Genomic DNA, 16,858 nt, shown 5'->3' with positions numbered 1-16,858 from the left:
TTGGGGGTTTGAGGGTGGCATCTCTGCTGTTTGCAGATGATGTTGTGCTTCTTGCTTCATCCGACTGTGATCTCCAGCGCGCGCTCGAACGTTTTGTTGCCGAGGGTGATGCGGCTGGGATGTGGATCAGCACCTCCAGGCCTGAGGTCATGGTTCTCTCCCGAAAAGAGTGGGTTATTCTCCCCAGGTGAGGGGGGAGCAGCTTCCCTTAGTGGAGAAGTTCAAGTATCTCGGGATCTTGAACGCGAGCGATGGCAAGGGTTAGGTGATTGACCAGCGGATATGTGTGGCGGCTGCAGTTCTGTGAGCGCTCTACAGGTCTGTGGTGGTGAAGCGGGAGCTGAGTTTTAGGATGAAGCTCTCGCTTTACCGGTTGATCTACATCCCCATCCTCACCTATGGTCATGAACTGTGGGTGATGACCGTAAGGATAAGATTGCGGGTACAAGTGATGGAAATGAGGTTTCTCCGCAGGGTTGCTGGGCATACTCTTCGGGACAGGGTGAGGAGTTCGGCAATCCAGGAGAGCTTCAGAATAGAGTCACTGCTCCTCCGGATCGAGAGGGGCCAGTTGAGAAGTGGGTTGGGCATCTGATAAGGATGCCCCCTGGTAGGCTCCTGCTGGAGTTGTACCAGGCACGGCCCACTGGTCAGAGACCTCGAGGCCGACCCACGATACGCTGGAGGGATTACATCTCTCGGCTGGCCTGGGAATCCCCCAAGAGGAGCTGGAATCTCTGGTTGAGGAAAGGGAAGTCTAGTCAGCCCTGCTCAGATTACTGCCACCGCGACACTCACCAGGAGAAGCGATGTGAAGATGAATGGATGAAAGTGTCTCATCGTTCCCCAGTGTCTGCTTTTTCAGGCTGAACTTGATGGTGCACAATCTGTGTCCTGTTTCACCCTGGCCTGAGCTTCAAGCTCCATGGCCATCATTTATTCTACCTCTACAACTTTTAATATTTATACCACTACCTTAGCACAAGTGAAACCTTCATCTCCTACTTTAGGTTTGTTAACTTTTCCCCAAATCTGCTTACTTGCTTCCCGGGTTCTACGCTATGTAAAGTCTAACTTGCTCAAAGCTCTGCAGATGGTATCCTATCCCATCCTATCCAGCCCTCTGTCCATTGTCCTTATTGATCTTTTTTGGATCTCTGATCTTCTCCAATGGTTGCAAAGGTTCTGTTATGTTATTCAAAGAAGCAAAGTAGAGATCTCCCAGGCTCCTGACCAATACTTATCCCTCAATTATCATCCCTTTCTGTTAAAAATATATCTGATCATGGATCACAGTACTGTTTGTAGGACCTTGCTGGGAAAAATAGGCTGCTGTGTTTCGCCACAACACATCTGTGACTGCACTTGGAAAAGAATTGGCTGTAAAGGATGTCCAGAGGATGTGAAAGGTGCAATAGAAATGCCAACCCTTTTGTTTCTACTGATCCATAGAGATCAGGTTGGTAAACTTTTATCCAAGGAATAAGCCGCTTCCTTGGTCATCAGTCAGATCCAAGTCAGATTATTATCTACACACTAATATTCTAACAAGTAGACTTGCAGAAGCTTATGGAAACCATCATGATTGGGTATTGCTCCACTATACCAATCACAACAAACTGTCATCCATTTGTTCATTTGGCTTCAAAGCATGTTAGCTTCCTTGTAACATTCTCAATCTTCTGCTAACTGCCGTCAAGACATCTAAAGCTATTATCAAGGTTGCTACCTCATTAAGAAGCAGACCTCTTATTAGCAAGTGCTGAAATAGATATACAGCTTCCTCGGAGCACGCACACACATTGGTGTTCCTGTTCCTTACAACTGCAGCATCTTCCTGGGGTCCTTCAGACAGCTGCCAACTTAGTAACATGTCTTCATTGGCTTGATGCATATCAATAATGATATTGTTCGCTCTGTTTATAACGCAGTCTCCATACCTTATTCCCACTCGAGGGAATACCTAGGCTGACAGTGCAGTACTGATGGAACGCTGTACTGTTGGAAATGTTGCCTTTTTGGATGAGATATTAAGCCAATGCCTCATCTCAGGTGGACATAGAAGACCCCATGTCACTATTTGGAAGAAGAGCAGAGGAGTTCCCCACTGTCCTGGGCAGTATTTATCCCTCAACCAACATCACCAAGAAGAATAGATTAAATGGGCATTATCACATTGCTGTTTGTGGGAGCTTGTAGTGCACAAAATTGGCTGTCACCTTTCCTACATTACAACAGTGAATGCCCTTCAGGAGGTGTTTAATTGGCTTTGGGATATCCTGAGAGTGTGCAAAACACTACATATATCCACAAAATATGGTAAATGGTAGCCTTTCATGGGACAAGCTGTGCCTAATAATAGAAATTAGTTTAGCTTCTCTTTCTCTAGTTCAATGTTCAGCACCATTCATGATTCCTTAGATACTGAAGTAGTCCATGTCCAAATGCAGTCTTCAGCCAATTCGATTGACTCCACGTGATAGCAAAAAAGTGGCACTGGATATTGCAAAGGCTATGGGCCCTGACAAAATATTCCGACAATAGTACTGAACACTTGTGCTCAAGAACTTGCCGTGCCCCTAGCCAAGCTGTCCAGTACAGCTACAGCACTGGCATCTACCTGGCAATGTGGAAAAATTGCCCAGATATGTCTTGTACACACACAGCAGGACAAATGCAACCCAGTCAATTACCACCCCATCAGTCTACTCTCGATTAACAGTGAAGTAATGGGAGGGGTCATCAACAGTGCTATCAAGCGGCACTTGCTTAGCATATAACCTGCTCACTGGCACTCAGTTTGGGTTCCACCAGGGCCACTCAGCTCCTGACCTCATTACAGCCTTGGTTCAAACTTGGACAAACGAGCTGAATTCAAGAAGTGAGGTGAGAGTGACTGCCCTTGACATCAAGGTAGCATTTGATCGAGTGTGGCTTCAAGGAACCTAGCAAAACTGGAGTCAATGGGAATAAGAGGGAAAACACTCTGCTGGTTGGAGTCATACCTCGTGCAAAGGAAGATGGTTGCGGTTGTTCCAGGACATCACTGCAGGAGTTCCTCAGGTTAGTGTCCTAGGCCCAACAATCTGCAGTTGCTTCATCATTGACCTCCCTTCCATCATATGGTCAGAAGTGGGGATGTTTGCTGATGATTGCACAATGTTCAGCACCATTCATGACTCCTCAGATACTGAAGCAGTCCATGTCCAGATGCAGCAAGACCTGGACAGTATCCAGGTTTGGGCTGACAGGAGGCAAGTAACATTCGCACCACACAAGTGCCAGGCAATGACCATCTCCAACAAGAGAGAATCCAACCATTGCTCCTTGACATTCAATGGCATTACCATCACTGAATCCTCCACCATCAACATCCTGGGGGTTACCATTGACCAGAGACTGAACTGGTTTCCTCCCAAACAACACTGTGGGTGTACCACCACCACAAAGGTAGCAGTGGTTCAAGAAAGTGGCTCACCGCCACCTTCTCAAGGGCAATTAAGGATGGGCAATAAATGTTGGTCTTGTCAATGGCGCCCACTTCTCATGAAAGAATTTTTAAAAAGCTTCTTTTAAGGTCTTCTGTTGGAAGCCCCTCTTGGCTTTTCCCTTTCCTGACACTCTGTACTTTGGTAATGCAAAGATACTTGAGTACCTAGGTTGCATGGAACAGCTTTCTTTACCAGAAGTTCATCGAATTTTTTCTGCACAATTGTTATCTTGCATATTAAGCTGAGTGTGCCATTTCAGTGGCTTGTCCTGAGCGCTTTAACTGGAATTTATTCTGAATAGGCATTTAAAATCTGTAATGTTTCATGTTGAATGCCTTCTGTGATAGAATATTTTAATGTAAGTCTGGTAATCACTTCTGGAGAGTCTGATCCATGCTCCAACCATTATCATCTCTGCTGCCTATTGCTGTATGCTAGGGTACTGCATAGTTAGAAACAAAATGACAGTTTACTTTTTTGATGTTCCTGTGTCATTGAAATAGTTCCCACATCCCTTCTTTCTTTCTCTTCTCTCCCTACATTTCTCCTGCCTCCATGCACACATGCATGTATGCTAACATGCCATTATTCATAAGGTGGCCTATTCATGTGCCTCTAGTCAGTGTGCTGGATGTGCATAAGAGTGGCCTTTGCCTATGTAGGTTACTTCATCTGATGTCTTAACCCAAGCTGAGGAAGCTGCTGTGTAGGGTACCTGGATTGTCACTCAGTGCACACTGTATCTGTACATTGGCATACCTCCCCCGCTTTACCAGATGTGATATGTTTTGACAATACTTTGGACGTTTTAATATGCATGTGTCTTGCATCAAAATAAGAGTCTTACTCGTTCACTGTGGCTGGTAAGTACTTCATCCACACAGCTATTTATTTTCAGATTTCTATTATAAGAACCACTTCATGTTATAAATATTCCCATTTAAAGTGATTATTTTTTAATTTGTGAATTTGCCTTTTTAACAGAAAGGTAATTTCCAAAAATGTATGGTGTACTTTGAAAGTATACAAGCCTCCAGTTTGATCCTAGTATTTATACAGGTGGAAAAACCAGAGTGTATGTACAAGCTCTCAATCCAACAATCCCAAACTGACAATTATTGGTGTAGTGTATAAAAATCAGATGTATAGGTTACACACAGGTGAGCGTGAAGTGATAATGGGCATATTGCACTGTAGCTGCTCAAATGTAGGAACATTTATCTTTTTTATAGGAATTATGATGTGAGAAGTTGAAGGAATTAATGCATGTGGGTGAGAGTTTAGGCAGTAAAGTGAACATTGTCATTTTAATTTGAGGTATCTTATCCTGTCACCATTTGCATTAGCACTGGGTTCATTTGACTGGACTAGATCAGTGGATCAAATGTAATGAATTCCCTTGAGTTTCAGAATGTGTTATCTAACCAAATAACAATTGTGGGCTTCAATATGTCAAACAGTCCTGTCCTGTCCTAACAGATAAACTTAATATGTAGTTTCTTATCTCTCATATTCCTTAACAAACACAATCCCTAGAATAGATGAATAACCAGTGCTTTTAACGCAAGCCTAATTGCATTTACTGTTTACTATAAATTACGGGGCTCGAAAAAATGTAATCACAGAGATCAATCTCAATGAACTGAAAGCTTGTGTGCGTGCGCATCGGGACCGATGCAGTGGATAGTTTTATAATAACTGCCATCTTGTGGCCTGTCTTAGAATAAACTCAAGGCAGAAGTTTAATGTTAGCTGGCTATCAATCAATATGCTTCAGTTGACATTTCAACCACTGTCAATAATTCCAAGGGCAGCTCAGAGATGAGAGAAATGATGAAAGAAACAAAAGATAAGACCAAATTTGATGTGTTAAGAACACCTTGGTGGATAAACACACTGCCCTGGTGTTGCAGTGTGTGATACACTAAGAAGGTCAGTGGTTGGTCCTTGTCTTGGGCAACAATGAGGTTTACAGGTCACCTCTTCTCGCTCTCTTTGCCTGGCTTCTGAACCAATGAACTTGAACTGGTGCAGTCAATAACCATATAAAGTCAATTTTCTCCAAGCTATGCTCTACGCACATTGATTCCTGTATGTTTTTAAGAGGGATGAGTTGAGGTGAGCTGCATCAAATACTATGGTACCACAAATCCATTCACTGAGAGTATGAGCATACAAACAGTGTGTGCATAGTCTCTGGGCTGTGATTAAATGTAGAGAGAGAGAAGGCAAGAAAAGAAAGGAAAGAGAAAGGGAAGAAGAGCATGAGATTCGATGCAATTCTTTCTCTCACTAACTTTTTCCTGGCTCGCCCTGAGATTGAGCTGAGAGAATCCCTCCTCACTTTTACAGATACAGGCCTCTAGCCAACCCCCACTGGCTTTGTTGTAAGCCACTTACCTCCCTTTCAGTAACTTCCTATAACAGTGTAGTTAACAGTGATTCACAACATGGAGATGTACAGCTGCCAGACTGCATCTCATCACTACCCCAGGGAACATGATGGAGCATTGTTGGGATATAAGGCTGAGGGGATGTATGCAAAACTAAATTCAGACTATACCCCTAAAACAGTAACTGCTTCTGTTGTTCACAAAGAGCAAAGTTTTATGATGAGGATTGTCTAACTTGCTTCAAGTGGTGTAATACTAATGATTAACAATAGATTTCCACCATTTTCTTGCGTAGTAATTTTGAAAAACCTAACTTAGATATTTGAATTCCCGTTAATGATCTTAATTCTGTAGAATTGTCATCATACCTATCAATCTATTTCTATACTAGCATGCACATGTGAACCATTGCATTGAATGTTTATTCTGGTTAAATTAACTGCCTTTTTTATTCAAAGTGTACTAAGAGCTGCCAAGACATAATCGCCAGCAAAATCACATTAATTTCAGCATTGATTTTTTTTTAATTGTATGCTTTCACATTTTGCCCTATTCAAATTACTGGTGGAGCAGAACTAATGTATATTAATTGTGATACTTTCTGAAAATGGTGCTACATTTTAGCAAAATGTCTGATTTTCCTCTCACTGCATACTTACAAAATAACTTAATTTTTTTTTAAAAACATTTTTAATAGCCATGCTGCAGAATCATAGAATGGTTACGGTACAGGCGGAGGCTAATTGGCCCATTGTGCCTGTGCTTGCTCTCTGCAGGCACAATGGGACGAATGGCCTCCTTCTGTACTGTAACCATTGTATCTATGATTCTGCAGTTGAAGAGCATCCGCCTCTTGCTATTATCTAGAGCATAGAAGATTCAGTCCGCAGGGTCCAATATATGCAATCAGCATCAATTGCCTACATCGAGTAGTGATTGTTTGCAACTGCCTGGTCTCGAGTCGCCTTGTTTCCTTTGAGTTTCGGAGTAACATTGGGAACTTCTGTGCCAGGAACCCTTGGCTCTTCAATCTGCCCAGACCTAGATGTGTAGTACAGGCTGCTTTCTGATTGGTTCAGTTAGACCTATTAAGTATCAGTCTTTTTGAATCATTAGGAAATACCCCCTCAAAAAGTTAAAATGGCAGAAGTGGCCTCTCCAGCTCCAGTAGCACAAGTGGACAGCTTACAGGCAGCAGGGAATGAGTGATGTGCCAGGGCAGGTCACCAAGGAAGGAAAGGGATAGCAGGGCAGAAAAAAACATTCACAAGGTACAGTCTTGGGGAAAATGGGGTGGGTGTGAAAGAATACTGTTGTATGGTGAGTGTGGATTTTTAGCTTTTTAATTTTTAATCCTATTTTTAATCCAGTTCCCTACTCCAAAAGGATAGACCCTACTGTTTGAAGTTAGATGAAGAATGAATCTCTGCACCTTAGTTTCAATGTCAGAGTGGCACTACTACTTTTTCTACTTCCCACATCCAGTTTGTGCTGTCTGATAGAACCTACCAATTTCTCAGCTGTAAGAGGTCATTCTTTTCTTTCAAGAGTTTCAGCTGTTTGGTTGCTTTTCTGTTTGATTTCCCTGTGAGTTGGCGGATTCTATCTCTGAGCTGAGGAGCTGTCATAGACTCTTGCTAATGTTTTACCTTGTAATACGACTTGCGAAAAGCTAGAGCTAGTACAATTTATAGACTGATATTGCCTGAAGAGCATTCTTCTAACATCGTAATGAAGTGCCATTATCCTATTGATTAATTATAAGAGATGATTAAGCTGTTACTTCTAGTAATGTTTGCCAGATGCATGCAATACATATGAGCCTATTGTATGTGGATTTCTTCTTTTTTAATGCAATGAAATGTACAATATCAAAAATGTTAGTTTCTGATCTTTTGCATGGTTTAGATTAAATATTTAGCAGCATAACTTTCACCTAGTGTTAACTTCAGTCTAATAGTTTTTATTTTCATTATTGCCAATTCCATAGAAGGATCTGTACACTATTGACCAATCTTTTCATAATTTTAATAGCTATGAGTTTGCACTTTCTGATTATGTGGTGATTACTGCCTGCGTAGGAGCAAGTTGATGAAATTACTCTCCACATTCCATTTTAATCCTTGTGACCTTTTTGGTCTAGAGTTCTAGCTGGCAGGGTGTGAATGTGCCTGGTAATGGATCCTGTCCCAATCATGCATCAGTCATTTGTATGCTTGACTGGGGACTGTCCACAAATAGTTATTGATTTGTGAAGTATTTGTGCTCAGAGTTGAGATGCAATTTTTTCGAGCCCAGATTTTGATTCAGATTATTCCTGTAGCATACACAGATCATGAAATAAGAATCTAACTTCAGTGAACTAACAGTTTCAAAGCTATATGCACCATATCAAAATAAATGCACATTACTGTATTCAGTCATTTTCAATTATAGTGCAAGATTTTAACTTTGAATAAAGCAATTACTTAATGGCTTTATACAGTAGAACTTCAGCTGTTATATTGCTGCGTTCCCCAATTTCATGTCCTTGCTGTACTCCTTGCACTAACTTGAAATAGCAGCTTCTGCTTGTGACCACTGTGCAGGTAAAGAAACAATGTGCTGCATGATGTTTAATTGTATGCCTTTGTCCTATCATGTTGATAACGATGCTCCTGTTCCGGAGAAACACTGGAGGAAAACCAATAATTCTCACATGCTGCTTAATTTTTTGTTTTAGAACCAAAACGAAGACTGGGGAAGTTTGTCAGCTGACGATATCTTATGATTGAAAGAAATCTTAGGCTATTGGCCTGTTTTGGCTTCCCATCCAGACCATTGGTAACTATTTTCCCATTTGAGTGGCATGGGTATAATTTGGGAGGATAATGAATGATGCACGTTTGCAGAATTTCCATGGCATTAATTGCTAAATTGCCTGATGTGGTAGGAAGAGATTGGGGGGAAATAAAAACACACTTTGAAGCAAAATAGGTTGGTGATGGTGTTGGTCCTAATTGGAATTTGCATGATTGCAATGACTTGGTGCCTTGTGGCTGCTCCTGTTGTTTGAAGCTAACATTGTGAAAAGGCAATGCTTAACTTGCAGCAGGCTTCTTTTTTTTTTACAACTCTATTCTATCTTCTGTTTAACATTATGATAAAGTAACATTGGTGCATCAAAATCAAGGATCTGAAACAGCTACACACAACCCTGTAGATATTTGAGAAGACCTGTCATCTCTTTGAATGTTGGTGCTCAAGGTGAGGCTGTGCAGTTGTGATTAAAATATAATTTAAACCATTTGGCATTTCGTCCAAGTGTTGAGGAAAAAATACATCATCAAAATGAAGAATTGGGGAGTGAGATCCAACTCCGTAAGGTTTGCGATATTACTGATGATGGGAGATAAATGATTTCTAGGATATTTCTTCCTTCTTTATAAAGAGACCTTTGGTTTTCTCTCTTTTATTAAAATGTACACAAGACGAGTAGGCAGAATATACATTTAAAATGATTTACAAACTTTTCCCATACTTTACTGTTTAATTATTTCAAATGTTCAGTTGCCGCCTTACGAGTGTGCTGAAGAGGATATCCTGTCGTCACTGTGCTGAGATGTTGGCTTTGTTAGTGAGCTGGTCTAAAAATAACCTTTTGAAGTTGAGGTTACAGTGGGATGCTTTGGCTTTGTGCAGTAGAAATAGGTGTGGTTGGGGCAAATGTAGTGGAATTCCGCTATCCCAATGAATCATCTACTTAATTTGTGTTCAGCTGTAGCTTGATGGGCCACTAGAAGGCAGAAAACCTAAAAAAAACCCATTAAGGCAAAGTCTGGTTCTTCTGGTACTCATGTAACAGGCATTTCTAGCATAATTCTTGTAGATCTTTCTTGCACTTTCCACAGTGCCGCTATATCCTTTCTGTAAGATCATGACCAGAATTGTGTACAGTTATTCAAATGTGGTCTAATGTAAGATTCTGTGCCAGTTTAACTTTCTAAATCTATTCCTCTAGATGTGAACCCATGTTTTTTTGCCCTTTTTATGACCTTGTTAACCTGTGTTATTGCTTTTAGTGAAAAATAGCCCAATGCATTTTACAGGAACATTATAGAGCAAAATTTGACATTGAGCCACATAAGGAGATATTAGGACTGATGGCAAAAGCTTGGTCAAAGAGGTAGGTTTTAACGTGTGTCTTAAAGGAGGAAAGCGAAGTGGAGAGGTTTATGGGGGGAGTTCCAGGCTTTGGGCCCACCAGCTGAAGTCACGGCCACCAGTGGTGGAGCAATGAAAATCAAGGATGCTCAAGAGGCCAGAATAAGATGAACGGAGATACCTCGGAGGGTTGTGGGGCAGGAGGAGAGTGCAGAGATCGGGAGGGTGAGACTGTGGAGTGACCTAAAATCAAGGGTGGGAAAAAATTTAAAAATTGAAGTTTGCTTGACTGGGAGCCAATGTAGAGCACAGGGGTAATGGGTGAGTGGGAACTGGTGCAAGTTAGGACAAGGACCTCAAATTTACTGAGGGTAGAACATGGGAGGCTGGCCAGGAGAGTGTCAAAATAGTCAAGTGTTGAGGGAACAAAAGCATGGACAAGGGTTTCAGCTGCAGATGAGCTGTGGCAGGGTGAAGTTGGAGAATGAAAAGGAGGTGGAAATCAGTGGCCTTAGTGCTGTTGTGATAAGTGGTAGGAATCTCATCTCTGGTGTAAACATGATACCAAGGTTGCAAGCAGCCTGGTTCGTCCGAGCTAAGAGTGTGGCAGCAGTAGTGAGACTATTGCAGGTAATTCTCTGAATGGAACCAGGTAAGAGCAGTCCCACCCAGCTGGACGACAGTGGACAGGGGTTGGATGAGGATGGTGTGGCCAACTGTGTCAAAGGCTGCAGACAGGACGAGGAGGGGAAGTTTACCTTGTCACAGTCACAGATGATGTTGTTTGTGACTTTGATACAAGCTGTTTCAGTCCTGTGACAGGGCGGAAACCTGATTGGAGTGATTCAAACATGGAAGCTATGGAAAAATGGGCACAGATTTGGTAGGTGACTACACCTTCAAGGACTTTGGCGAGGAAAGGGAGGTTGGAGATGGGTTGGGAGTTTGCAAGGATGGTGGAATCAAAGGTTTTTTTTGAGGAGAAGGTTGATGACAGCAGATTTGAAGGGGTGGGGACAGCACAGGAGGAGAGAGAACTGTTAACATTTTCAGCTAACATGGGAGCCTGTAGGGGATGTTGGATGGTCAACAGTTTAGTGGGAATATGGTTAAGAGGATAGGTCTCCTGTCTAGACATGATGAGTTTGGAGAAGGCGTGAGGGGAGATATGAGAGTAGAAAACAATATATGTTCAGGGCAGGGGGAGCTGTAGAAGAAGTTTGTCCTGGTGGGCTGGTGGAAGGGAGAAAAGTGACAGAGGCTGCTGATTCGATGGTCTCAGTCTTAGTGACGAAGAAATCGATGAGCTCCTCGCACTTGAGAAAGGTGAGAGGGGAGGAGAAGATGGGGAGAGGAGTTTAAGAGACAGTTTTTAATAAAGAAGCCAGGAATTATCTTTGCATTCCAGGATGATCCTGAAATAGTGAGTCAGTTTTAACAGACAGGAGCAGCACCTGATAATATCTGATGTGGGAGGCAATGGCCCAGGTGAGATAGAGAGAGAGTTCTGTTGTTAATCAGGATTAGGGCATCAGAAGTGAAGATTAGCTGCAGAAATGTGGAGAATGGAGGGCCAAAGGCTAGACATTTGGAAGTACAGTTGAGTGAATTGGGAGAGAGATTTTACTAGGCGTAGATACAGAAGGAAGTAGTGTTGGGAGGGGGAAGGACAAGAGTGGGTGCACAGCAATACAAGAAAAATATTAGAAACGGGTTTACCTGTGATTGGCACAACAGGAGTAGCAAGGCCATATGAGAGTCAAGGAGTGGCCGTGAATATGAGTTGGGGAGTTTACATGGTGGAAGAGAAGAAGAGGGCAATGAACTCCGAGAGGAAAGAGAGCATAACCAGTTGCGATGGAGTTTTAGATCACTGAGGATGCGATGTCGTTCAGTGCGCAGAGGCTGAGGGAGGAAAGCAGTGACAGTACCTCGGTGAGAATACTTTTAGCTTATTCGGTGAGAATACTTTTAGCTTATTTGGAAGGGTGGTAGTGAATGATGATTTAAATGAGAGGTGAGGGGGGTGGAACAAGGTGAGATGCTCTAAAGAGGTGGAAGTGCCAGAGGAGTAAGGAACAGACCAAAGGTAAATGGTGGAGGATATAGCCAGGCAGGGAAACTTCATTAAGGAGAAATGTGGATAAATTCTGGAGAGAGATGTGGAGAGGTGGTGAGAGTGATCTGCTGCAGAGTCCACAGGGTCAGCAGTGGGAGGGACAAGTTGAATAGAAAGAAGATTGGCAAAGTTAGCCTCCAGTGGGTGCACTGGGTGAGGGGGCGTGGAGGGGAAGGTTGATGAGAGTGTGGGATGGGATAGTTGGGCTTGCTGCCCTTAGGGAAGCAGTGCCAAGTGCTTTGAGGAGCTCTTTGGTGGATGCCAGGAGAGGCACAGAGGGAAGCTTAGACTTATCTAAGAGGGAGTCAAGCCTGGAATGGCTGTAAGATAGCAGGGAGGTTGAGGTAGGCATTGGAGGGCAGAAATGAAAAGAGGGTGCCCAGTTGCAGCTCCTCAGACCGCATGGATCGGTTGGAGCAGCAGCTGGATGCACTTAGGAGCATTCAGGTGGCGGAAAGCATCATTGACAGGAGTTTTGGAGACGTGGTCACACCCAAGGTACAGACAGATAGATGGGTGACCGCTAGAAGGGGCAGGCAGTCAGTGCAGAAATCCCCTGTGGCTGTCCCCCTCTATAACAGGTATACCGTTTTGGATACTGTTGGGGGGTTGGCCTATCAGGGGAAATCAACAGCAGTAGCCAGAGCAGTGGCACCACGGCTGTCTCTGTTGTTCAGCAAGGGGGGTCAAAGCACAGAAGAGCAATTGTCATAGGGGACTCTATAGTCAGGGGCTCAGATAGGCGCTTCTGTGGTCGTGAAAGAGACACCAGGATGGTATGTTGCCTCCCTGGTGCCAGGGACCAGGATGTCTCTGATCGGGTACAGGACATTCTGAAGGGGGAGGGAGAACAGCCAGAGGTCGTGGTACACATTGGTACTAACGACATAGGCAGGAAGAGTGACGAGGTCCTGCAGTGGGAGTTCAGGGAGTTAGGCAGAAAGTTAAAAAAACAGGACCTCTAGGGTTGTAATCTCAGGATTACTCCCTGTGCCACGTGCCAGTGAGGCTAGAAATAGGAAGATAGTGCGGCTGAACAGATGGTGTAGGAGGGAGGGTTTCTGATATCTGGATCAGTGGGATCTCTTCCGGGGCAGGTGGGACCTGTACAATAAGGATGAGTTGCATCTGAACTGGAGGGGCACCAATATGCTGTCTGCGAGGTTTGCTAGTGTCACTCGGGAGGGTTTAAACTAGTATGGCAGGAGGGTGGGAACCAGAGCAATAGGTCAGCAGGTGAAATAAATGACTGAGAACCAGTGAATATGGCCAGTAGGACTAAGAGGAAGGGCAGGCAGGGAGAAATTATTGAACACAGTGGGACTGGGGGTCTGAAATGCATTTGTTTCAATGTGAGAAGTATAACAGGCAAGGCAGATGATCTTAGAGCTTGGATTAGTACTTGGGACTATGATGTCATTGCTATTACAGAGACTTGGTTGAAGGATGGACAGGATTGGCAAATAAACGTTCCAGGATTTAGATGTTTCAGGCAGGATAGAGAGGGATGTAGAAGAGGTTGGGGAGTTGCACTACTGGTTAAGGGGAATATCACAACTGTACGACAGGAGGACACCTCGGTGGGCTCATGCAGCGAGGCAATATGGGTAGAGCTCCGGAATAGGAAGGGTGCAGTCACAATGTTGGGGGTTTACTATAGGCCTCTCAATTGCCGGCGGGAAATTGAGGAACAGTTATGTAGGCAGATTTTAGAAAGATGTAAAAGCAATAGGGCTGTTGTGGTGGGTAATTTTAACTTTCCCTATATTGACTGGGAATCACTTAGTGCTAGGGGTTTGGATGGTGCAGAATTTGTAAGATGCATCCAGGAGGGCTTCCTCAGACAATATGTAGATAGTCCAACTAGGGAAGGGGCAATATTGGACCTGGTATTAGGGAATGAACCCGGCCAGGTAGTCGAAGTTTCAGTAGGGGAGTATTTCAGGAAAAGTGACCATAATTCAGTAAGTTTCAAGGTACTGGTGGATAAGGATAACAGGAGTCCTCGGGTTAAGGTTCTTAATTGGGAGAAGGCTAATTATAACGATATTAGGCAGCAACTGAGGAATCTAGATTGGAGGCGGATGTTTGAGGGCAAATCAACAACTGACATGTGGGGGGCTTTCAAACGTCAGTTGATAAGAATTCAGGACCACCATGTTCCTGCTAGGATGAAGGATAAGCATGGCAAGTTTCAGGAACCTTGGATAACGAAGGATATTGTGAGATTAGTCAAAAAGAAAAGGGAAGCATTCATAAGGGCTAGAAGGCTGGGAACAGATGAAGCCCGTGGAGAATATAAAGAAAGTAGGAAGAAACTTAAGCAAGGAGTCAGGAGGGCTAAAAGGGATCATGAAAAGTCACTGGCAACCAGGATTAAGGAAAATCCCAAGGCCTTTTATACATATGTAAAAAGCAAGAGGGTAGCCAGGGAAAGGGTAGGCCCACTCAGGGACAAAGGTGGTAATCTGTGTGTGGAGACAGAAGAAATGGAAGAGATACTGAATGAATGCTTTTCATCAGTATTCACCAAAGAGAAGGACTTAGCGGTCGATTTGTCTAGGGAAGAGTGTGTAAATAGCCTGGATCATGCTGAGATCAAAAAAGAGGAGGTGTTAGGCGTCTTGAAGAATATTAAGGTGGATGTCCCCAGGGCCAGATGGGATCTACCCCAGAGTACTGAGGGAGGCAAGGGAGGAGATTGCTGGGGCCTTGACAGAAATCGTTGTATCCTCACTGGCTACGGGTGAGGTCCCAGAGGACTGGAGAATGGCCAATGTTGTTCCATTGTTTAAGAAGGGTAGCAGGGATAATCCAGGAAATTACAGGCCAGTGGTGAGCCTTACGTCAGTGGTAGGGAAATTATTGGAGAAGATTCTTCGTGACAGGATTTACTACCATTTGGAAGCAAATGGGCGTATTAGTGAGAGGCAGCATGGTTTTGTGAAGGGGAGGTCGTGTCTCACTAACTTGATCGAGCTTTTCGAGGAAGTGACAAAGATGATCGACGATGGAAGGGCAGTGGATGTTATATACATGGATTTCAGTAAGGCCCTTGACAAGGTCCCTCATGGCAGACTGGTACAGAAGGTAAAGTCGCACAGGATCAGAGGTGAACTGGCAAGATGGATACAGAATTGGCTTGGTCATAGAAGACAGAGGGTAGCAGTGGAAGGGTGCTTTTCTGAATGGAGAGCTGTGACTAGTGGAGTTCCACAGGGATCAGTGCTGGGACCTTTGCTGTTTGTAGTATACATAAATGATTTGGAGGAAAATGTAACTGGGCTAATTAGTAAGTTTGCAGACAACACTAAGGTTGGAGGAGTTGCAGATAGTGAAAAGGATTGTCAGAGAATACAATGGGATATAGATCGGTTGGAGACTTGGGCGGAGAAATGGCAGATGGAGTTTAATCCGGACAAATGCAAGGTAATGCATTTTGGAAGGTCTAATACAGGTAGGAATTATACAGTAAATGGCAGAACCCTTAAATGCATTGACGGGCAGAGGGATGTGGGTGTACAGGTCCACAGGTCACTGAAAGTGGCAACGCAGGTGGATAAGGTAGTCAGGAAGGCATATAGCATACTTGCCTACATTGGTAGAGGTATTGAGTATAAAAGCTGGGAAGTCATGCTGCAGCTGTATAGAACCTTGGTTAGGCCACACTTGGAATATTGCGTGCAATTCTGGTCGCCACATTACAAGAAGGATATGGAGGCGTTGGAGAGGGTGCAGAGGAGGTTTACCAGGATGCTGCCTGGTCTGGAGGTTATTAGCCATGAGGAGAGGTTGGAGAAACTCGGATTGTTCTCACTAGAGCGACGGAGGGGCGACTTGATAGAAGTTTACAAAATTATGAGTGGCATGGACAGAGTAGATAGTTAGAAGCTTTTTCCCAGGGTTGAAGAGTCAATTACTAGGGGACATAGATTTAAGATGAGAGGAGAAAAGTGTGGAGGAGATGTGCGGGGCAAGTTTTTTACGCAGAGGGTAGTGAGTGTCTGGAATTCGCTGCCAGAGGAGGTGGTGGAAGCAAGTACGAAAGTGGTGTTTAAGAGGCAGCTTGACAAATACATGAATAAGATGGGAATAAAGGGATACGGACCCTGGAAGTGCAAAATGTTTTAGTTGACGGACAATATGATCGGCGCAGGCTTGGAGGGCCGAAGGGCCTCTTCCTGTGCTGTACTTTTCTTTGTTCTTTGTTCTATGACAGTCAAGAGAGGTAAAGAGAAAATTGATGGGCCCAGCTCGTCAACAGCAGCTTCCATTTAAATTCTTATTATTTAAGAATTTGTGGCCTCTCTATTACTCCTATGAAAATGCACCCCTTCTCACTTGTTTCTAGTGAAATATGTTTGCGACTTCCACAACATTCTGTAAGTTTAATAATGTCCTGTTTTATTTTGTTGCAATCGTTCGTGTTGACTATGCCACCTGTCGATGCTGTGATGTTCTTTTGGAGGCATGACAATCAAAACAGTATTGCACATGTTGCCTCACCATTGAACAGTGTGGAGTTAACACGAGAGCCTACTCAGTTATAGACCAGAGTTAAAGACAGAGCCTGCCTCAGTTATAGACCAGAGTTGACAGAGCCTGCCTTAACCTCAGTTAGAGACCAGAGTTAATGAGAGCCTACCTTAACCTCAATTATAGACCAGAGCCTTTGCAATCAATCCTGTGACTTGATCAAATTGGTTAATCGT

At 43.6% G+C, this 16,858-nt stretch overlaps 1 protein-coding gene across 3 annotated transcripts in view; it reads left to right on the top strand.

The window, feature by feature from the left end:
- The window catches only part of LOC144691466 (AP-1 complex subunit sigma-2), a 51,518-nt gene that overhangs the window by 22,556 nt on the left and 12,104 nt on the right, over positions 1-16,858 (top strand). Inside the window, exon 5 of one of the 3 annotated variants that reach the window (XM_078559571.1) lies at positions 8,607-8,707. The exons of the other annotated variants lie outside the window; for them this stretch is intronic. Coding sequence (XP_078415697.1) covers positions 8,607-8,654 — 48 coding nt within the window. The 3' untranslated portion in view covers positions 8,655-8,707. The remainder of the gene's footprint in view (positions 1-8,606; positions 8,708-16,858) is intronic. 3 annotated transcript variants of the gene reach the window in all.

The sequence above is a fragment of the Cetorhinus maximus genome, chromosome 16 (assembly GCF_964194155.1).
Source record: "Cetorhinus maximus chromosome 16, sCetMax3.hap1.1, whole genome shotgun sequence".
Taxonomy (NCBI): domain Eukaryota; kingdom Metazoa; phylum Chordata; class Chondrichthyes; order Lamniformes; family Cetorhinidae; genus Cetorhinus; species Cetorhinus maximus.
This window is presented reverse-complemented; position numbering and strand designations above follow the sequence as displayed.